This window comes from Protomyctophum parallelum (assembly GCF_964188405.1).
Source record: "Protomyctophum parallelum genome assembly, chromosome: 1".
In the NCBI taxonomy this organism is placed as follows: domain Eukaryota; kingdom Metazoa; phylum Chordata; class Actinopteri; order Myctophiformes; family Myctophidae; genus Protomyctophum; species Protomyctophum parallelum.
Genome location: NC_139697.1, coordinates 21,888,242 through 21,912,580, shown reverse-complemented (window position 1 = coordinate 21,912,580; position 24,339 = coordinate 21,888,242). Strand labels below are relative to the sequence as shown.

Below are 24,339 nucleotides of genomic sequence, written 5' to 3'. Positions count from 1 at the left end.
CAACACCATTCAATGCTTGACAGGAGTGACTTTGTAACAGTGTTCATTTCGTCGACTAATACTATGACGAAAAATGTTCGTCAACAACCTTTTGTCACTGACGAAAACGAATTGGAAACTAAATGAAAACTAAGCTACGATGACTAAAACAAAGACTACATATATTGACAATTTCGTTAATAAATAAGTCGAGAAAATAGCTGATCTAGCCTACAATCTCACGTGTAAAATCAGCTATTACGACGGCATCATGGCTCGCCAAAATACATTTTAGTCTACTAAATCAACTATAGACTAACATCTTATGATATTTAGGCAACTAAAACTAGACTAACACTAAAATGTGACTAACACTAAATTACGACATGAATTAAGGCTTTTGAAAATAATGTATATATTTAATGTATAACTTGTATGTACTGTATATACACACATATTTTAGCACATCCAAAAAGTACCAAATCAGAACGTAGCTCTTCCTATCTAAGACAGTTTACTACTTTCCTTGCTGAGAATCTTATCTAATCTATTAGAGATTTTGAATCAGGTAGAAAAGGAATTTGTTGGTGGTGTCAAATAACTGTCCAGACCTGTTTTCTGACAGTTTGCCTTTGATGTTACTGGAGCCCTAGCTGTTCATTCAATAAAAGAGCTTTTACTTTGGTGACTGATTAAGATTTTCGTAACAACGAACAGGACCTTCTCGATAAAGCCGTTTCTTTGGTAAATGCTTTGGACTGTTTGGGTTGTGTAGTAACCTTGACATGTACATCCAAATATTGGAAAGATATATTAAATAGTTGCTTTGTAAAAAAAAAAAACGAAATAATGCAGATTTGGCCAATTCATAACTTAAAAAATGTAAAACCTGGCACTGCCTTTAATATCTCGAGTCCCCTGTTGGATTCCTACCCGGCCGCATAGACATAAAAAAATCACACCAGTGTGAACCAAGTGGTGCAACTCCCGTCTATTGGTTCTCTGTATCGTTCCAATTTCTTCTCTGTATCGTTTGCATCCAGCAGGTGGCAGCCATGTCACATACTTCTCTCGTTCCAATTTCACGCATGCGCACACCACTCGTGCTCACACAGGTACACACATCACAAACAGGTACACGGACATTGCATGCTGGATGTAGAAGTGGTTGCACCACTTAAAAAGGTAGATGCCTCCTTTTGCTCTGGGGCGTCTGTATCTCGGGCGCCATCTTACAGGGAAGGAAGCCACAGAGTGACTGCATCCAGACAGTAGATTGCCACCAAGATGCCAAAAGCCACGAGCGGCAGGCATCTCTTCCTGGTTTTAAACAGCTGGTGGAAATGAAGCTCCACCCACGCTGCACCTTGCAGTGTCGGCCAGAAAACTGGAAACGCTTGCCTCCGCAGCTAGTGGAAGCCACGCGCAAGCTTCCATTTTCCATCCACCAGCTGTCTAAAAACCAGGAAGAGACTCCTGAATCTACTGTCTTCCACACTTCCGCTTGACTTCCGCCTTGCCTGTGCTTCCATGCGATACAGGTCACTCCAATGAATTGCTGCAGCCAATGAGGTATCTAGCTTTTTATATCTTTGGCCGGCCGGACCATTTGCTGAATTTCACTCTCCTCTCTGTGTTAATGTTGTCCTGTCTCTGTCCATTGTACCTGTATCAAATAAAGGCTCCGAAAAGCACCCCAAAAAGTCAACTTCCGGTAGATTTGTACCTTTTGAAAACTACAAATCTGAATTCAAATGGTAAAATAAACAGGACATTTGACACTTTTTTCTTACGCTGTGTTGGGTTTTGTAATGTTATAATTCTCTACTAAAGTGAGATTTTGCTTTAAATCTTGAAGGTCGTTTAAAATAGAGATGTTCATCTGATCAAGACTCTTAAGCCACAACATAAGGCACAATACTGACGATAATGTTGTATAGTGGCGATAATAAAAATGAAACTAAACACATTTTTCCGAAATTGTGAAAATAGCAGGTCCTGCAGGTCTAAAATAGCAGGTTTGTTTAGGTTATAGAGCCGCTATTATTACTTGCGCAAGCAGAGCGCGCAAGTAATGTTTTCGCCCAGTCTCCTTCGTCGTGACAGCTGTTCCGCCATTCGATGCTTACGCAGAAAAACATCAAATCTGTGCCTGTGTTGCTGGACCAAATGACCACAACTCTTACGTCATCATTTAGAGCTAGTCATACGTATACTATATACATAATCAGTAAAAAATTAAATAGCAAATTGTGCCTGATCTGCTGGGACCAGAGTACGTGGTGTGTATGTGTATGACTAGCTCTTAATGATGACGTAAGAAATATGGTCATTTGGTCCAGCAACACAGGCACAGATTTGATGTTTTTCTGCGTAAGCATCAAATGGCGGAACAGCTGTCACGGTTTTTGGCGCAAAGTAACCACAGTATACCGCTAATCAACTTACAACTACACACTTTATACAGTATAGAGTATAGAGTATATATGTATACGTATATAGTATATGCCTATATACTATATATATATATACTATATATATTTCTTACGTCATCATTTAGAGCTAGTCATACGTATACTATATACATAATCAGTAAAAAATAAAATAGCAAATTGTGCCTGATCTGCTGGGACCAGAGTACGTGGTGTGTATGTGTATGACTAGCTCTTAATGATGACGTAAGAGATATGGTCATTTGTCGTCATTTGGTCCAGCAACACAGGCACAGATTTGATGTTTTTCTGCGTAAGCATCAAATGGCGGAACAGCTGTCACGGTTTTTGGCGCAAAGTAACCACAGTATACCGCTAATCAACTTACAACTACACACTTTATACAGTATAGAGTATAGAGTATGTATGTATACGTATATAGTATATGCCTATATACTATATATACTATATATATTACTTACGTCATCATTTAGAGCTAGTCATACATATACACACCACGTACTCTGGTCCCAGCAGATCAGGCACAATTAGCTATTTTATTTTTACTGATTATGTATATAGTATACGTATGACTAGCTCTAAAACAGAGATATTGAGATTCCACCGTTTACAGAAAAATTATACTGCATAACATATTTTAATTCAGTTTATATACCTTTTATTTTCAACACATATAAATGATTTATTTGTCTCTGAAAAACTAAAAAGGGATCCAGAATATATCTATATATACGATAAAACAGTATTTCTTATATAGATAGAAACTTGAATCATACTTAATAATACTAGATGTTTATATGTATAAAGTAGGTAGCAAATAGTTACATCTAAACATCAATCATTTCAAACGTTCCTTCACAGAGATACTGAGATTTGACAGTTTACAGCGGTCGAAAGGACTTGCGCGCTCTGCTTGCGCACTAGTTGGCCATGTATGGCCTACTAGTGTGCAACAAGCAAGTATGCACTCGACAGAGTGCAGCTCTAGTTTACTTTAATTTCATTTCAGTGTGCAATTCAACAAGTGATTCAAACAAAGACAAAACACCTCACATTATGATATCCAAAATTCCAGACGATATCTAAGGTCATATCATGATATAGACCGACATACTTATTTCCCCAGCCCAAAATGTTGTTATCCTCCATGGTGCTAACAGTGGACAAATTATGGCCCCAGGCTGATCTTGAAAAACTACTCGGCGCATGCGACACTCGTGGAGTGATTCAAGCACACCAAGAACCACACACCAACATTTACGGTCGTGTTTCTCTAGGCAACAAACTACGGCCAATAATCCAGATTATGTCGGCAGCGCTGCCAAGGCAGGCTTTGGTGAAAAGCTGAGGGGGGAAAAAGCCATCCAGTAGGTCTTTTTCAAAGAGCTGAGGAGGACCACAAGTTACCAGCACTGCAACAACTCCTGATACTCTATGGCAGGGGTGCCCAAAAGGTAGATCGTGATCTACCAGTAGATCACAAAGGCTGTGCAGGTAGATCACATGACATGGCCCTAAATAATTATTAAAAAAGGATAAACCTAAAGGCCACTTGAATTATGGTGACGTCATTGATTGACAGACATCAAATAAGTCCTGTCAGCTCAAACCCACAATGAAATACTTTGTTTTCAAGAGTGTTGCGCACAAACATTACATAAGTTATACAAAACAAAACAGTATTACAAACCAATTACAATTCCCCCCCTCTATATCTCATTCTGAGTGTGTTTGTCGTATATGTAAAGCCAGCACTGCTATTCAAAAGCCCCTTCAGGTACATTTTTAAACTATTTTCAGCAATGGGATAATTTTTTGGTGGGTAGATCTTGATTTGCTGGTCATTTTTTAAGTAGCTCTCAAGTAAAAAAAAAGTGGGGCACCCCTTCTCTATGGCAACCCTTACTGGGGCCTATCCATCACTGATGCTATAGGGTAGCCATCTCTCGTCACGGAAACCAAGCAGGCAACCCAGTGTTGATTTCGGCGACTAATACTAACTAAGACAAAAACTGTTCGTCGACTACATTTTTTCACTGACAAAACTATGGGAACTAAATGAAAACTAAGCTATGATGACTAAAAATAGCCTATCTACAAGCTCACAACGTGTCGCGCTGCGACACATTGTGAGCTTGTAGATCGCCTATTTTCAGCAAGTGTAAAATCAGCCATCACGACGGCATCGAGGCCCGCCAAATTCCATTTTAGTCGACTAAATCAACTGTAGTCGACAAAAATCACATGACATTTAGTCGACTAAAACTAGACTAACGCTAAAGCATTTCAGATGACTGAAATATGACAAAAAACTAAAAAAAACTTGATTCAAAAGACTAAACTAAAATCTAAATGTGCTGCCAAAATCAACAGTGCCTTCATGGCAAACCCTTGCTGAGCCCCATCGGTCACTGATGTCTATAGGGTAGCATCTCTCGTCGCGGCAAACCAAGCATGCAATCTGGGATCCGGGGATGGAATTCCCTCAAAAGACATGAGCGTGGTGTGCTCCAAGGGCACAATGAGAGGTGACGAGGTCCGTTTCCTACAAGGCTTTCATGAGCCCATGTCAAGATTGATGAAGGCTTTTTTTTTGGGATCCCCTCAATAGTTAGCATTCATCTTGCAAAACCCATCATTATTCACAGAAGAAATACACCGCTTTATGACGAGTGCAATGAATGATTTATCGATGGGGCATGGTCTTAAATCCCAAATAAACTGTGGAAACTAACTTTTTTGATGCATGCAGATGTGCAGTTGTAACTCATCCCGAAAAGCGGCTAATCTACATAAACGGCTGTGAATCAAAGCCTGGAACAACACTGTTAAATCCCCCCAGGAAGCATTTCCACTCCTCTCTCACCAACAAGCAACCGGAGCCAATACCTTGTAATCAGTGGGGTTGGAGATCCTGGAGGGGGGGGGGGGGAAAGCGTGCGAGAGGAGATCCTTTCTTTCAAGGTGTCATTAACGTATATGATGTCAGAGAATGAAACGCACGCTCCCCTCGAGGTGCCGGGGGGTTAAACGCCCCTCGCAGCCTGATTGTCGGGCTACAATGGGCGCTCTCAGCAGACACTCAACATATGGAATGAATAATGGGCATGGGCCCCATTACAAACATCCAGGGGTTGCCTGGAGTAACACAGAAGGCCCACAATGCACCCCGCCTGTAGCCTGGCCATGCGGCTCGGCTCGGCTGGAGAGAAACGTGGGCTCCTGCGGGGCTTTATGATTTTGTACAATTTTAACTTTGAATGATAAAAAGCAAATGCTTTCCCACTTAAGTTCACTTTAAATAGTGATTTTTTTTATAAAGACATATAAAAACATGGGGTGTATTCAAATAATTGGTTACTTAGTAGAAATGGACTATCACAACCCATGCCGACCTAATTGTCTTCCCATGGGTACATTGTGAGAAGAAGCCATTAGTCTCCATTATTCATTGATTCATTGGGGAATTATTGTTAGAGCAGTTAGAGCTATTCAAGCCGTAAGTGTCCATTTAGAATTGCACCCAAGTCCCGCAGCTCTTTATGCGCTATAAAATAAAACAAATACCAAGGACTAATCTTGAGTGTAGTCTCACCACACACAAGACCTGACTAAACTCACCGACTCTGATTAAAGTTATGACAGGGTTGTCTTCTGAAGCAAAGATCTAAAAAGAATAAAAAATAAAATAAAACATAAAACAAACACAATATCTATAGGGCAACATTTTGGCCAATATAAACTAAGGGAAGCAGAAACAATATGCACACATTTTACACACACACACACACACACACACACACACACACACACACACACACACACAGAGGGAGAGAGCTCTTACCTGACAACATTGGGGTGCTCAAATGCTTCCAGCTGCCTCAGTACCGCCACCTCGCGGATCGTGGAGAGAGGCATTCCTTCTTCCTCCGTTTGCACCCGAACTCTTTTTAGGGCTACGAATCGTCCCCCGTTCTTCAGATCCCTCGCCTTGTACACCTTCCCGTAAGCGCCTTCGCCGATCTCGGCGACAGGCTCATACTGAGTACCAATAGTTTCTTTGTCCATTTTCTTTTTTTGCTGATTTGTTTCTCTCCTTCTCTTGCTGAAAAATATCGCGGGGAATCCCGGCGAGGAGACGTGTGACGACGAGCCACTAGTTTTCACAAAGACATCTTCACAGAAACGTCTTGGCACGTGTTATTGCCTAGATAACAGGGAGACAAAGATGGAAGAAGTCACCATCTCTGTAAATGTGGATTAAACAATAGTCCAGGTAGGCAATGAGACAGCTGTCATCATGTTTTATTCCGACTATCAACAACACAAGAGAGCCCATGCAGATGCGTCCAAGTTCCACTCCTCCTCCTATTACGCATATCAACTCATGTCCTCCTACCTCGAACACAGAATATATGTCAAATAAATACAAAATAGACTATATAATAGCCTACATTCTGTTATTTTGCGACCGGGTAGGCCTATCTTCGCGAATTCGTCAAACTTTACAATGTTATTTGAGAAAATGATCCTATGTGGGCTACAATATCAAATTGAGTAGGCGAAATTGTGCAAAATAAACTAAAATAGAGAATTAAAAACTGCAGTAATTCAACCCAATGCCCTTAAATAAACAGTGAAACCGAAACGACCATACTATTTTCTCTAGCCCTCTTTATCATAGCTTGTGTTTGAGGCTAAAGCAAGTTTGTGGAGCACGTGGCTACTGATTGCATTGTCTAAACTTCCTATACCACCACAGTCCATTTAAACTAGTTTCTAACTCCAAACTAAACACACACATTTATTGCAACGGGTAAAACTACGTTTTAGTGGGGTTACATAGGCGTTTCCTCGCATTTAAATATTTTTTTCCAATTTATTTGTGATTGCATTCAAATAATAATAAAAAAATAAACATAGGCTATAGTTTGCTGGCGGTTGTTATTTAATATGATAGCGTTTGGACACGTAATTTGTTCTTAACCTAGGCCACAATTATTTATCCCCATTTCCAATTACAAAATATCCCCGTTTTACCTTGTTTTATGTTGTCAACAAAAAGGTCGCATGAATACAACGTCGACATGTCCTTTTTTTTTAAACTGCCGTGGTTGGATGAGTTCTCATCGCTGGCGTTTAGTATAGATGAATGGAGAAACGCTTTTCCTGCAGCGGCACACACACACACACACACACATCCCTCACTGTCCTGTCCTTATAGTGTCCTCACGGCGGGGCCACACAGGTAGCTGCAGCAGCTCCTCTTAACCTCCCATCCCTCCAAATAAAAAGACTACAACTCTCTCTGGCACAGAAAAACTAAAACAAGGGAGGAAGAGGAGGAGGAGGAGGTGGGGGGCGTATTCCACGCACAACCCCCCAAAAAAATCCCGTTTGCGCACTATAGCCTACTCAGCGCACTGTAACTTTTTCTTTTGCCGAGGTCACAGCAGCTAGCACAGGACAATGGTGGTAGACGCGTGATTATGCCCTCTTCTTCCCTTTCTTGATATGCTGCAACGTCTGTCTGTCTGTGTGTGTGCGTGTGCGTGTGTGTGTGTGTGTGTGTGTGTGTGAGTGTGTGTGTGTGTGAGAGAGCTCCTTCTCTCTCTCTCTCTCTCTCCCTGGCTGGCTTTCCCACGCTGGTTGAATGTGGCCTGACCCCCTTCAGAGAGGTTTGACACAGAGCAGGGACATTTCCGCATTCCTCCCCGACTACAAAGGCAAACCGCTTTCTTTTGCTTTCCCTCCTCTGCTCTGCTGCCTCCTCCTTGGTTTCTTTACCATTCATAGTCCCCCTAGTCGGTTTTTTTTGTCTCTGTGTCAAAACTGTGGAGCACCGCATGGGGGAGAGGAGAGGAGAGGGTCCGAACAGGGCGGCAGTGAAGTTTATTGGATAGCCCGTACACTATCTCTCGCCATTCCGTTCCCTTAACAATGCGCCAGCGGGGAAGCAATGTGACAAACTCCCCTATAGTAGATGGACCATAAGGTCAGGTTCAAGGCCCGTTGCCTGATTTATGTCCGTATAGCAGTGGTTTTCATTTTTTCAACCTTTTTCATATCAAGGCCCATTACTTTTTTTCATCATGTCAGCCACCATTTGATGACATTTAGACTTAATGACCCTTTTTTATTGTTGGATATAGGATTTTGTCCACAATTCCTTTCTCTAATTATGTAGACGTCTTGTAAGTAGGCCTAATACAGATGTTTAACAATGATTTAACTCTTGAGAGCGTAAAATGAAATGATGAATTGATTTTACACTCAAAAGTTAGTTAGTCCATTTGGTTACAAACTCTCCATCGTTTAGCTGGGACTGGGTACCACCTGGAACCCCCTCAAGGACCACAGTGGTTCCCGGACGGGGACTGACCACTGGTTGAAAACCACTGCAAGTATCACTTCTCGGGTGGTCGTTTTCAATGCACTTTGCACACGTGAAACCCCCCACTGAGCAATGCATTGCAGACTGGATGCTATAGTCCTACCATGTGACCAACCCCCCCCCCCATCTTGTAGGTTAAATGACAAGATGTATGTATGTACGCTTAATTGGGTTATATATGCACACAAACAAATCCCACAAACAAGAAAATTAACCGTTTTTGAAAAATTGCAGTAGACATACAATGTCATGATTATTTTTGTCAAGTTGAAAATGCAATATATAATTGAAATGTGAAACAATATTGTTTCATTAACACATCAAAATATGATGGTGTGAAACTATGAATTATGATGGGGGGAGGTCATTCCACCCTTCTATAGACACAGAAATGTTTAATCAGTATCAATACAACATTTAATCAGTAGGCTATCATGCAATGAGTTTCGCAAGGGACACATTTCAAAATGGTGGCCTGCATTAGGCTACTATGAAACAGCTATGCATGCCAACAGCTTCATGTTTACACATGTCCTACAAGTTTTTAATTCTATGCTCTTTATTTTTGTCATACATAAATGTAGCCTAGACTATACTATCTATTTAAAAAAATATTTGCATACCTGCAGAAATGTTCCCTAAAAATGTCATTATCAATATAATATTTTACAAGTTGTTTTTTTTCCATTTGGCTGCGGACACGGTGAAGACATGACGAGACTTCATGTTTTTTTTCACCCAGTGTCAATTATGTAATGTAATGCTGGCACTTCCTCTGCCAACCTGGGGGGGCGGCAGACTGACCTCATGCTTCCTTCTATGCATGAGGAGTCCAAGCTGCTTCTTTTCACCTGACAGGGCAGAGACTTAATGTCTGATTAGCTCAATGATTAGCTCAGTTACAGCCGTGGAAACAAGCGCCATTATCATAACTTAATCTGAAGGCTTGTTTCGAAGAGGCACACAAGATCAGAAGAATGACATTCCCCCGATGTTGTGATTTACATAAAGATTTGCCTTGCATGCTGCTTGTAGAATATGCCGATTTCCATTGAAACAGTGAAGCTAGGGATGATAATGACATGGTAGTAGGCTATGCGTGGCAGTCTCGCCCGGCCCAGCCCTATATGGACTAACCCAAAACGTAAAACATTTGCATCACAAAGCTCACAATGCAGACAATGTATCCCCAACCAATTACAGTAAATGCGGGCATTTACATTTTTTCCATCATCATTGTTCATGTGAAATGAGCACTGAGAGCCATTGCCCAGATTGAATACATTAGCATGCATACTTTTATGGATACCAATTTCAATCAAAATCTGCAGGGTTAATTTAACTAGTGTAAAAATGGGACCCAAATGGTGTTTGGGATTTACTGTGTATGCTGTTGTGTGCAGAGAGAGAGAGTGAGAGAGTGAGAGAGAGAGGGGCCAGGGCACACTCATAAACAGATTCTGAAACAACTCATAACCTGCCAAAGCCTTAATTAGTCGACTTTATATGACTTTTGATCATGAACAAAATCCATTAGATTCATCTGATCGAACTGCTGATATATATGAGTGCTGTGATTTTGTGCCCCCTAAAACATGATCATCAGGTGACTTGGAGAAAGATGAATTTTTTAAGTGTACAGAAAGTGTTAAAATGTTTTTTTATGTGGCCACATGCACCCATCAGTTCATTAAGTATGCCTGGTTTGCCTGGTGGGTGGTGATTTGCCTGGGCAGCATTCCTTTTCGGGTTTATGATCCGGTCAGGAGCAGATGATATCGTTATCATGTTGTAGTCATTGTTTTGTAGTCATCAGGATGATATAGTTAGATTCGTTACTTCATGTTGTAGTCATTGTTTTGTAGTCATCAGGCCGGAACCATCAATCTTGAACTTCCTTTCCATCAAACCGATTTTTCAAAATAAATTCCGCAGGCTACGAGAGAAGGAGTCACACTTTCATTGTTGTTCTTCCGGTTTGAGGGAATCTCCTCATTGGATATCCTCACTGGTCAGCAAAAATACTTTGAAGACCCTAACAGGAGTCCTTATACATGGTTTCTTCGACTATGCATGCACCTCATGGTACCACAGCACCTCAAAGGCACTAAAAACAAAGCACCCGCTGGCCAGGCGCATGCCACATATACTGTAGGCTTTGGCCTGACAGCGTGTCGCGTGTGCGAGTCCCGTTCATGACGACCTTTGCTGCATGTCTCTCCCCTTCTCTCTCCCTCTCTCCTGTCAGTCTTCTTAATACAATGTTCAATCAATCAATCAATCAGCTTTGACTCTGTTGCACTGCACTTGGACTAGTAGGATATATTGATGAGAGATAAAGAGACTATACAAAAGTATTTGTGTTCATCAATAAAGTTTATTGATGCTAGACTTACACTATTTTATTGCATTTAATTTGATTACTATTTTAATGGTTCTTGACTCTTACTCATACCAGTTCCTGCGTTTCCCCTCAGGGTTCAATAAATGTTTATCTGATGGTGTGATGCGAGGGTTTGGACTAGCTGACACCAACAGGACTCCTGGATTGCCGCCCTACTTCCTATTGACCATCAGGGTCCGGGGCTCTGCAGTATTGCTGGCTATGCTGTCACTCACGCCCAACTTCCCCGATAAAAGTAAGGGACTGCACACTCCAGAGACGCTCAGGACAAGGTTAGATTTGCCTCATTGTTTTATTGCATGATGCGTTTGAAACTTTTTTTTGGGTCACTTAATTTTTTATAAAATTTTGAACAATAGCAAAAGAAAGAAAAACACATACAGTACAAACAAACATGAAAATAATTAAATTAAATTAAATCGACATTGCGTTTCAATCGTTTGAAACTTTTTAAAATAACCATAACTTGCTAAACTTTCAACCGATTTTCAAACGGTTCGGTTTGTTATAAACGTCAGAGACGTCAGCATACGTATATGCTTTCATATAACGTTCATATGAAAAATAACATTAAGCAGACAAGCATCCTGAATCATAGCCACGTCGATAACGTCTGTAATAAACCAAACCGTTTGTAAATCCGTCCAAATTTGAGTTATGAGTCATTTTTGTTTGAGCTACCACAGAATGTAGGACTGTAGCAAGATGAACGACGCCAGAGACTCCGCCTTGCGCCATCTAGCCTTTATATATGTCTGTGGTCACGCCGCTGTGTGTATTCACACAAGTGATGCACCCCGTTACCCTCCTACTGCAGCTCTGCATTGGCTTGGCTCCCACTGCATTAGTGGGCTTGTGATGATCAGTTCTAAGTGCCTGACAGTAACAGTGCCTATAGTCAGCCTTGTCTTTTTGATCTTGTCCATGGCCCGGGTAGAGGTCCACGTTTCTGATATGGTCCTCCCATGTTAAATAAATCAAGTGCCATTCATAGCATTCTTGTGTAAACGCCATCCAGGGCCTTTTTCTGGTCTACTGTGAGCGTCCATGTCTCGTCCTGATTCTACTTTAGACACACACAGCCGTCGCTTGTAGTCATCTCCCATATCAGATTTCCACACTTCTCATCCCGTACCTACCAGGCAAATTCAGATACTGTTCCTTCAAGGCAGTCCACGCATGCACAGAGATATTTAGCCACCACCAAGGGGTCTAATGAAGTACTGTCACCTCATAAACACAGGAAAAACTGGAAAAAATGTATCTTTAATATCGATCCTAACACAGAGGAGATGAAAGAGGAGCGTCATGGAGGCATACAGGTCGTTGAGCACACAGTGACATGGGATCGTCACTGCGACAGTGAGGCGGTTGCAGTTAATTTTTTCTCATCTTATCTCAGTTTAATTTAAATTTAATTATATTCAGTGGATTCTATTCAAGGATCTTTCTGCCTTTTCAGGATTAGTTTATTAACTTTCCCAAGCAGCTTGTGGTAAAATATCTCAAATATATTTTATTGCTGCAAAGTGCATTTCTCATTTATACAGCAAGTTAACCTTGATGAACAAAAACACAGGTGACTGCAGACTCGCTGTGTCTAGCTGCAAGCCAGTCAACATCAAAGCATGTTTTGCGGTTACCCAACAAATGAAGCTTTAAATGCTTTCACATGACAGTTGAGAAACACAACGCAAGTTACAGCGAAGCTTAATACCTCAACTGGAATGTCAGTATTCCCTGGAGGACTCAAGCCAGGTTTCCATAGTGTACAGGTTAATTTGAGTTAAATGATCAGTGTGTATTTATCTGCGTGCATCTGATTGCTGCTTGACAGAGAAATTAAACGTGATTTGTCGGTTTTGACAAAGCGTGTATTGCCACTTTCCTGAGTGTTGTCAGACATTGCAGAGAGATAGTCTAGAAAGTTTCTTAATGGGGAAGTTAAATGAGAAATTGTGACAGGCTCAATGGGAGGAAGGACAACAGCCACTGTTCTTAAGTTCTTTGACACAACTATAACTACATCATTTATCCTACAGAATAATCTTATTCAGTACAATTTGTGAATGTCAATGATACTAATTTTGGAGCAATATATATATATATATATTGCTCCAAAATTAGTATCATTGACATTCACAAATTCACAATCTGGGAAAGACCATAGACAATAAACTCACCTTTCAGACCAATGCAGATAACATCTACAAAAAGACAAGCTAGGCAGCGGCTTTATCTTCTCAGGAAACGGAGAAGTTTTAATGCCAGTAAACACACCCTGACCATGGTCTATAGATCACTCACTGAGAGTGTTCTCACTTTTAACATTGTGTCCTGGTTTGAAAAACAAGCTCACCCAGGTAGTCAACCAGGCAAGTAAGATCATTGGAGACAAACAATTGCAACTTCAGGACATATACAACCGCTCCATAACCAAAAAAGCAATTCAGATTTACAATGATTCTACCCATCCTCTTCACTCTGAATTTGACTTGTTGCCATCGGGCAGGAGGCTTAGGGCAAAATTAGCTAAAAAGAAGGGTTACAAAACTTTGTTTGTGCCAACTGCGGTGGACATTTTAAATTAAAAAATCACACCAGTGTGAACTGAACTCTCTCATTAGCAGGCAACAGTGCTGCACTGTCTCTCTCTTTCTGTCACAACAGCGCCCCTACTGGTACTTATAGTCATACTCGTGCTCATTAACGTCACATAGATAGGCGGACACGGACATTGCTGTTCCTTGGAGTGGTTGCACCACTCAAAAATGTTTAAATAGTCTAATCCCCACTGTTCATGATCACTGTTGCTGTGTTAATGTGAATGCATTTTATATAATGTTTTAATGCACCTGTGTATTTTTTTTATGTTTTATTGTTGTAACTGACTGCCGGTGTGCCAAAGAGGCTTTTCATTGCACCAAACCACCTCTGGACACATAAATACTTATGTAAATACTACAAATAACTACTAGTAGGAACGTTAACACAAAACAAAAAACATTTACACAGCTCTTATCATGTGTCGATGATGAACTGCCTGTGCCCCCCAACAGTTCATATAGAACTCACCATTGGCACCTGCTCTTGGACTGCAACAACATATTTCTGTGATTGATGTGATTTCTGTGATTTGAAATGATTGAAACTTTGTGTCAGTGGTGCAGTTTAGGGCAGCAGCCAGTCAGGCATTGTGCACCTGTCTAGACGCTGTTCACAGTAAAGTACTTTATACATTGTGAAGAACATGCACAGCAAGGTGCTCCTGAAGATAAAGGCTGGAGAAAAATGCAAAATCATTATAAACAGTTGACCTCAAAACTGTTGCGTTCGATTCAACCACACTTAACTTGGCAGGTGTCAAACAACTCTGCTGTCCGCTGTGTGTGTGTGTGTGTGTGTGTGTGTGTGTGTGTGTGTGTGTGTGTGTGTGTGTGTGTGTGTGTGTGTGTGTGTGTGTGTGTGTGTGTGTGTGTGTGTGTGTGTGTGTGTGTGTGTGTGTGTGTGTGTGTGTGTGTGTGTGTGTGTGTGTGTGCGCGCGCGTGCGTGGTGCAGACTGTTCAATATCGCACGCAGCCATTACTCTCGACAATTACGAAGCAACAACACCTCTCCTCATCCTGTCGTCCCTTCACAATAAAGTGTCTCCCCTTTACCTCCCGATGGCAGACATTTCCCCCAGGTTATTAACAGGAAATACGTGTAACTTAACATCGTGGGAGAGAGCGAGGCTGCGTGTGTGCGTGCGTGCGTGCGTGAGTGCGTGCGTGAGTGCGTGCGGCAGCTGCTGATCAGCCTCGCCAGGGGAGAATGATCTGCCTCCCATGGGAGAAAAGAGAGGCCAAGTAGGGATTGATGGCTCCTAGTTACTCCCAGATTTCCTTACACCTAAGTTAGGTGACCTAACCACACATTGAACCAAACCTACACACACTATACACGCTACACGTGTGCGCACGCGCACACACACACACACACACACACACACACACACACACACACACACACACACACACACACACACACACACACACACACAGACAGCAGAGTTGTTTGACACCTGCCAAGTTAAGTGTGGTTGAATCGATGTTAAACATCTTCATGCATTACAAGAAGTCTACACATTTAGAGGAAGTAAAATAATTGTTATTTTTGATCAAACTTTGCCTGCTATCTCTCCTAATGGTACCAACATCAATACAGCATGGAATTGTGGACAAAGTCTTATCCAATGATAACAAAATGTTATTTGGTTTGTTTTTGTCTGAGAGGCTAAATCTCATCAAACGGTGGGTCCTTGAGGGAGTTCCAAGGGGTCCCCAGCTAAATTATAGTTTGGAACCAAATGGACCCTTATGGGTCTGTAACTCAGAGAGTGTACAAATAGGGTCCACTTGGTTCCATTTCTCAGAGTTAAATTAACATTGATTTTACAATATTAATTGGGGTCCCAGAGGTTGAAATGCTGTTAAATGGGGGTCCGTAAACTAATGCATGTCAAACTGGGGGGTCCTTGAAATTAACATGGCTGAGCATCACTGCTAGAGCTGTAAAAGTCTTCTCTTATGGGGGTCCTTGGCATATGTTTTCAAATGGGGGTCTGTGGGCTAATTAGTGTCAATTTGAGGGTCCTTGACATGGAAAAGCTTTGGGAACCACTGCTCTACAGTGTTCCATCGTGAGCCATATCAGTGACGAGAATCAATCAGTGACGGGACAAACAGCTGTCATACCTAGTCAGGAATCTGATAGGATGTGTGATATTCAATTCCTTTTTTTGTGTCCTTTGAACTCATTGTCAGCATTTTGCAAACACCGCTCAGTTTCATTGTGAATAGAATCGTTTTCCACCCGTCACTGATTGGAGGTGTTTTCCACCTAGACATTATTGAGTGGTGCAACCACTCCTATAGACAGCTATGCGTGTCCCTGGGTGTGTCCCTGGGTCCCTGGCTGTGTCCCTGTGTCCGATCACGGACACACACACACACACACACACACGCATTTTGAGGAAAATCTGTGACTTATTTAGTTGCCAAGAATGTTTACACAAACATAATTGGACCTGCGTGTTTGAGATAATGTGGTGAGATCTGTGAGTTTGGGACTGTAGAAGTGTTTGGAAGAAAATGTAAAGCAGGCTAGTATAGAGGCACCATGAGGACGGTTTGAATCGTGCGCAGCCGCACGCACGCACACATTCCATTTTGGCTGGACAATAATATTACCAGAAACAGAAATAGATAGCCCTGAATGACCATAACAGGTCTGGAGTGTTCAAATGGAACCAAGTGGACCCTTACGGGTCCACTTGGTTCCATTTGAACACTCTCAGAGTTAAGGGGGTCTTTGCAACTAGACTACTAGTGGACTCCTAATGTGCCATGGTTTCATAGTAAACTATTGAAAGTGCCCCTCGGGGCACAGGTCTCCACCAGGGCAGGTCAGGTTGTGGCCTCCTGGTGGCGCTATAATAGGCCAATGTGAAAAGGGTGCCATTTCTTCTTACGCCTTTGATGCCAATTGGATGATTTGAGGCATTTTGTTCCAAAAATGTGTTTAGCAAAAATCCACCTATTGGTGGCGCTATAACAGGCCAATGTGAAAAGGGTGGGATATTTTCCTCAGCCTAGTAGGAAAGTGTGTGAAAGATTGTACGTAAATTGCACGCTGCGTTCATGATTAGAGGATTTTTGTTAAAAACGGGCCAATCCTGCAAACTTTGAAAGCCAATGTTAGCCAATTAAGATGGAATATGACAGATGACTATAGAGATACTGTGTAATACGTTTGCGGGATTTTTGGACAAAATAACAAAAAATGTGTTTTACAAAGATCTGCCTCCTGGTGGCGCTATAAAAGGCAGATGTGAAAAATGCAGGTCAAAGGTTTGTCCTTGGCCTCTAGGGAGTGTGCATGCAACGTTTCACGCAGATCGGTGCAGTTATAGGTAGAAATGGTGAAAAGCTGCCTCATGGAGGGCAGAGGTTCATCGTTGGCATCTAGGGAGTGTGCAAAGTTTGGCATCGACCGGGTTAACGGTGGCTTTTAACCGTCGGACACACACACACACACACACACAGACACAGACGGAGGGCAAAACATACTCTCTCCCCATGCCTTCGGCCTGGTGGAGACTTGACATTCAGTAAGTGGTAAGTAATAAGTGGTGTGTAAAACAGAAAATTTAAAATATGCCACGCACAAGGCCTGAATGACCCTGAATGACCATAACAGGTCTGTAACTGTGAGAGTTTTCCAATGGAACCAAACCAAACTTGAACACTCTCAGAGTTAAGGGGGTCTTTTGCAAATAAAACAATTGAGAACTACTAGTACTAGTTGGACTCCTAATGTGCCTTATAGTGTCATAGTAAATAATTGCCATACATTTTCCACCTTTCTTCTTTCTCTCATTGGCTGTAATTCCACCCTTGTTATTTCTTGTCAGGCCAGAGTGAAGTCCAGACTATACAGAGAAGTAAAGCCCCTTCTCCAGTGTTGATTTCATCGACTAAAACTATCTTCGTCGACTACCTTTTTTTTTTTCACTGACGAAAACTAAGCTATGATGACTAAAATTAAGATTAAATATATTGACAATTTCGTCAACAAATAAAAACGGACTAAAATGTTAGGAAGGGACTAGTGGACAAGAGATCCAGTACAAGTCATTTTACACTTGGTTGCATGCTGAAAATAGCAGATCTACAAGCTCACAACGTGAGCTAGTGTAAAATGTAAAATCAGTCATTACGACGGCATCAAGGCCTGACAAAATAAATTGTACTTGACTAAATTAACTGTAGATTTAGTCTAAAATCTTGTGATATTTAGTGGACTAAAACTAGACTAACACTAAAACATTCCAGGTGACTAAAATATGACTAAAACTAAATGAAGTTTTATTCCAAAGACTATCACTAAACTAAAATAGAAATTTGCTGCCAAAAACAACACTGCCCTTCTCTTCTCTTCTCTCGTCTCTCTTCTCCTCCCCCCCCACCCCCCAGACACAAGCCTCTTTCTGTTGCGCCGTCGTCCTAGCAACCAAGCCACTCACTTGAGGAGGGGACATAAAACCCGCTCTTTTCGGGGACACTGGAACACCTGCCACCACCGATGATAGCCTAGCTGGGACACAAGAGGCAGACACGTGCAAGCACCCTGGCACATACAAATTCATGTGGTCAAGCCATACAGGCAATCACAAGTGCACACACGCACACGCACACAGCTTGCATGCACGGGCGCATGCACAGATGTGTGTAACGCACGTGCCCTGCATGCTCGCACGTGTGCACGTATAAGACACGCGTGCATGCATACAAAAACCACAAACAAGAGGATCAGTGTTACATTTAAGTGACACCCTTATAGCTACCATCTGCTCCCTTTTTGGAAACTCATTCATCTTCAGATAACATCTTTGTTTTTTTTTTACTGGCTCTTTTAACCAGATCACAATCAAAGGAAAGAACTCTATGCTAATGATCAATCCTTTGTTTGTGGAAGTAAGTAAGGCTTTCACAGGCTAAAGTACAAAATGATAAATGAGCGTAACTTCTCAGCATTAGCATTCTCTAGTGTGTGGGTGCGTGTGTCTCTGTGTGTGTGTGCGTTTGTGCGCGTGTGTGTGCGCTCGTGCATGTGTGCGTGCGTGCAACATCTGAAGGTTTGAAGGAGTGTTGTGTTTACCTGCTCTCCCGGTTGACACACTGTACTCCATGCCCTATCAGCTGGAGTGAAGTATCAGCAGAAAATATTGTATTAATCAGTGCAGTTAACCTCATGCACCTGCTGCTTATAAGAGCCACACCCTGAGTGCACAGGAAAGGGTCCTGTACCGTTTCAAAACTTCTAATTGGTTCGGTATAGAGCTGCACAATTAATTAAAGGACCTATAACATAAAATTCAACTTTTTCAATTTATTTTGTGTTTTTGGTGCTCCCATATGTGTTTTCTATCCCCACAAATAACCAATTTTGAACAATCAGGCTTTCATGTCATATGGGTGTTTTAATGGAAATTGCTCTCAGGAACAGCTCGACTGATTTTGGCCTCATCGTGATGTCATCAATGTCACCCTACTTTGTATAATTCCTCCTCTTCATCAGTCTTCAGTTCCAAATTTGCATTTCCACTTGTTTACAATGTCCACCATTGTTGATTTTCCAAGCTGGCATGGAATGGAAACAAGCCTGGTTTTATCTAGCATCAGTATTATAATGACTCAAATATTAAATAATCTGCATATCAGCACCCCCACCACCTCAGGACATTGTGGTACTGCAGCTAAAACTGCTTTCAAAGTCCAGAAAGAAATGACAAGGCCTGGTTAATATATCAGAGTGGTGATTGAGGCTCAAACCATTAGAAATAACTTTGAGGGACATAGACAATATGATTATTAAATATTAAAAGCAGTTTTAAAATGCATGTTATTTGCCCTTTAAGAAATCACACCCGTGTGTGAAGTGAGTGGTGCAATTCCTTGTTGGGGTCCCCCGGGGGTCCCTGGAAGTTCCGTGTCCGAACCGGTTGAGAAATGACATAGTTACCGTGTGGGGGGGTTCCCCCTGGGGTCCCCAGAACATCCAGACCCCCGGCCCAGTTCCGGCGATCCGCCCCGCGTCCGAAACGGTTGAGAAATGACAGCGTTACTGTGTGGGGGTCCACAGGGGGTCACTACTGTACTGTGTGTGTGTGTGTGTGTGTGTGTGTGTGTGTGTGTGTGTGTGTGTGTGTGTGTGTGTGTGTGTGTGTGTGTGTGTGTGTGTGTGTGTGTGTGTGTGTGTGTGTGTGTGTGTGTGTGTGTGTGTGTGTGTGTGTGTGTGTGTGTGTGTGTGTGTGTGTGTGGGGTGGGTGGGTGGGTGGGTGGGTTGGTTGTGAAAACCAACCAAAAGCTATTTTCCGTGCTCGGACAGACCCAGCCAGCCAGGGACGGACACAGCCATGCAGCCAGACATATAGTAAGGGCATTTTATCAGGTATTTGACCAATCTGGGAACTAAATCGTTACCAAGAAATTTCTTCACCAATGTGTTTCTAAAGGTGTCTAATAACATGTACTAAAAGTTTGAAATTCAACTCCTGTGGGAAATTGAGTTATTAGCATAATATGTGACCATACCCATAACATCCTATATAAAGAAAGAAAGTCCAAATTTCATCATTCTTTCAGTAGCATGTGACATATGAAACTAGGGGGTTTTCATGATTCTGAATCCATTCCAAGCATTAGTTTGGCACAAAAACACTCCTTGGGAGGAAAACGGCCATAGCCGTCATCACAAACGTGATGAGGTCAGCACATTTGGTCAAGTGGATATGGCCTAATTTAGCCCAAGGAGTTTTTTTGTGCAAAACTAATGCTTGGAATGGATTCAGAATCATGAAAAACCCCTAGTTTCATATGTCACATGCTACTTAAAGAATGATGATATTTTGACTTTTTGGCCTTATATAGGATGTTATGGTCACATATTATGCTAATAACTCAATTTCCCACAGGAGTTGAATTTCAAACTTTTAGTACATGTTATTAGACACATTTAGAAACACATTGGTGAAGAAATTTCTTGGTAACAATTTAGTTCCCAGATTTTAATAGATTTCTCTAATAGCTGTAGGAGTGGTTGCACCACTCCTAAAAGACAGAGATCTAGATTCAGCGATACATATAAAAAAAAGAAAATCTGTCGTCTCCTCAAAGCGACAGCCCCTTTAAAGGACCCGACGCCGACCAACAAGTGTCAGCGTGGGGTCAGCCGTCCAGCCAGGACCACCCTTGCCTCCCCCCCTCCCTCCCCAGGCGGAATGTTTTGGAGAGCCGGGGCTGGCTGATGGACCTCTGGTGCCATGGCTGCTGTTCATTAAGAGTATTAATGATTAACTGAGAGTGCTATTGTCCCCGCGTTGGGCCCAGCTGTCCCTCCTACCAAACGTTGATCCACTCCAATGCCTCTGGGCCGCTAAAACCGGCTTCATTCATGTGCTAAAGTGACAGCTGCTTCTCACATTCCTCGCCGAAAATTTACCGCAGACAGTGGAAAAACAAGAAGTTGTGTCAAATAAATAACGTTGGGACTTCTTTTTTTAAGGATATAGTAATAATAAAGCTTTATTTGTATAGCACCTTTTAAGAACCAGTCACAAAGTGCTTTAACAGAGAAACATATATAAAGACATAGCAAGAAGGCACACAATATAATAAAATGCATTGTCAATAATGCACAAACAAATCAGAACAACAACAGAAGAAACTAGAAAAAGTGCCCTTCTGGGCACAGGTCTCCACCAGGATTCTTCCTCAGCCTAGTGGGAATATGCGTTCACAGTTTCATCGCAATCGGACGCTGCGTTGAGGAGTTGTGGCGATTTGTACAAAGCGGGCTACTCCTGAAAACTGTAGGAGCCAATAGTGGCCAATCAGGATGGAATATGAGAAATCAAACAAACCTGTGTTGATCACATGACTATGGAGATCATGTGTACCGATTTGCGTGAAATTTGGATAAAATCTGAAGGAGTAATAATAGAAAATGTGTTTTACATATGTCGGCCTCCTGGTGGCGCTATAAAGAGCAGATTTGAAAAATTCCAGACAAAGGTTTTTCCTTGGCCTCTAGGGAGTTGGCATACAAAGTGATCCACAGATTCGTGCAGTTAGAGGTAAAAACACTTTTCGGCCAGTTATAGCGCCACCTTGAGGCTGAGTTGAAATTGTTCATGTGGCATTTCGTCCTCGGCCTAGTGGGAATGTGGGTGCACAATTTCAAGGAAATCATGCGATGTGTTCATGATTTGCAGCATTTTGTTTGAAACTGAGCACTCCTGTGAACTTTGGAAGCCAATCTTAACCAATCAGGATGGAGTCTGAGAAATCTGAAAGACCCGTTTCGTTGAATGGCTCTAGAGAGACTGTGTACCAATTTGCGTGATGTTTGGACAAAATCTGTAGGTGTACTGTGCAAAAACTTGTTTTGCACAAAGCGGCCTCCTGGTGGCGCTATAACAGGCCGTTCTGGAAAGTTTGGGGCAGAGGTTCATCGTTGGCATCCAGGGAGTGTGTGTGCAAAATTTGGCATCGACCGGGTTAACGGTGGCCGAGATTAGCTGCTAACGGACACACGGACGGACGGACGGACACACGGACGGACACACGGACGGACGGAGTGCAAAACATACTCTCCCCACATGCCTTCGGCCTGGTGGAGACAACTAGAAAAAGTGCCCTTCTGGGCACAGGTCTCCACCAGGTTATCCACAGATCCGTGCAGTTAGAGGTAAAAACACTTTTCGGCCAGTTATAGCGCCACCTTGAGGTTGAGTTGAAATTGTTCATGTGGGATTTTGTCCTCGGCCTAGTGGGAATGTGGGTGCACAATTTCACGGAAATCACGCGATGTGTTCATGATTTGCAGCATTTTGTTTGAAACTGAGCACTCCTGTGAACTTTGGAAGCCAATCTTAACCAATCAGGATGGAGTGTGAGAAATCTGAAAGACCGGTTTGGTTGAATGGCTCTAGAGAGACTGTGTACCAATTTGCGTGATGTTTGGACAAAATCTGTAGGTGTGCTGTGCAAAAACTTGTTTTGCACAAAGCGGCCTCCTGGTGGCGCTATAACAGGCCGTTCTGGAAGTTTTGGGGCAGAGGTTCATCGTTGGCATCCAGGGAGTGTGTGTGCAAAATTTGGCATCGACCGGGTTAACGGTGGCCGAGATTAGCTGCTAACGGACGGGGACACACACACACACACACACACACACGGACGGACGGACGGACGGACGGAGTGCAAAACATACTCTCTCCCCATGCCTTCGGCCTGGTGGAGACAATAAAAAAATCACAAATCTCATGGGTATAGGGGGTTGAATGCAGCTTTGTATAAATGCGTCTTAAGGAGTGATTTAAAACGGGGCACAGACTCGGCAAGCCTGATCTCTAGGCCGGGGCAGGGCATTCCAGAGAGACGGTGCACGGATAGCGAATGCCCGGTCGCCTATACAGTTTATTTGCAGCCTGACTTTATTGACAGAAGGGCCGTGCCGGATGATCGTAGCTCACGGGCTGGCTCGTAGGGGTCGAGTAGGTCAGAACTGTAAGCTATTTTCAAATTGATTCAGTATGAGACAGGCAGCCAATGTAGGTTGGCCAGGATATAGGGTGATGTGATCACATTTTCTGGAGCCTGTTAGGAGGCGAGCTGCAGCATTCTGAATGAGTTGTAACCGGTTGATGGAATGTTTTGAGAGGCATGAGTATAGGGAATTACAGTAGTCTACACGAGAGTAAATGAAAGCGTGGATAACTTTAGTGAGGTTCAAGGTTCAAGGTTCAAGTTTATTTAGTGTCCCCGAAGGGCAAATTGGGGTCTACTTTGCTGGTCGCTGCGTGCGCAAGCGCCCCTCTGACAGGATGATGCATACACATCCCACTTGTCCCAGGTCGAGGCGGGAGAGAAAAGGTTTGATTTTTGCTATGTTTCTAAGGTGAGAAAATGAAGACTGGAAAACTTTTGTTGTCCAGGGAGAGGTCGGAGTCCAAAAAGACACTGCAGATTTGATATTGGGACGTAGGGGGCAGAGGCTAATTTCGAGACGTGCTCTGTCAGATGGCATCCAAGCCTTAATGTCGGCTATAGGCATGAGTGCAGTATGGCTATGCTGGAGGTGTCGTGAGGATTGATGGGGAGATAAAGCTGGGTATCATCGGCGTAACAGTGAAAATTGAGGTTGTAATTTCCGTATGATGTCGCCAAGTGGGAGCATATACAGGGAGAACAGGATAGGGCCAAGAACAGAGCCCTGAGGGACACCACAGTGTATAACGGGGCTTTGGATGAGATGGACTCACCAATGGAGACTGAGAAATATCTGTCGGTTAAATAGGATGAAAACCAGTTTAGGGCTGTGCCTGAGATACCCACTGTTGTAAACTCTAATTACTGGACCCTCGTCTGGTTCTGACAGACAGGTAGTGTGTGCAGGCTGGTGTGTGATGATCCGGTTGAAGTATTCCTTCGGTGCGGTGACTGCGGCGGCGGGCGCGGGAGAACAATAACGCGACACGAGACAGTATCACGCTAAAGGTTCACAAA

The 24,339-nt window shown here is 42.6% G+C and overlaps 2 protein-coding genes across 3 annotated transcripts in view; one reads left to right on the top strand and one right to left on the bottom strand.

Moving 5' to 3' along the window:
* cdk6 (cyclin dependent kinase 6) overlaps positions 1-6,500 on the bottom strand; it is a gene marked incomplete at its 5' end in the record, with an annotated part of 58,502 nt that extends 52,002 nt beyond the window's left edge. Inside the window, one exon of the mRNA XM_083764420.1 lies at positions 6,277-6,500. Within this exon, the coding sequence (XP_083620546.1) occupies positions 6,277-6,500 (224 nt within the window). The remainder of the gene's footprint in view (positions 1-6,276) is intronic.
* Positions 6,501-6,569: 69 nt separating this feature from the next.
* The window catches only part of hepacam2 (HEPACAM family member 2), a 48,863-nt gene continuing 31,093 nt past the window's right edge, over positions 6,570-24,339 (top strand). For both annotated transcript variants that reach the window (XM_083764397.1, XM_083764395.1), the window contains exons 1-2: positions 6,570-6,708; positions 11,304-11,502. The gene's annotated coding sequence lies outside the window, so the exon portion shown is untranslated. The remainder of the gene's footprint in view (positions 6,709-11,303; positions 11,503-24,339) is intronic.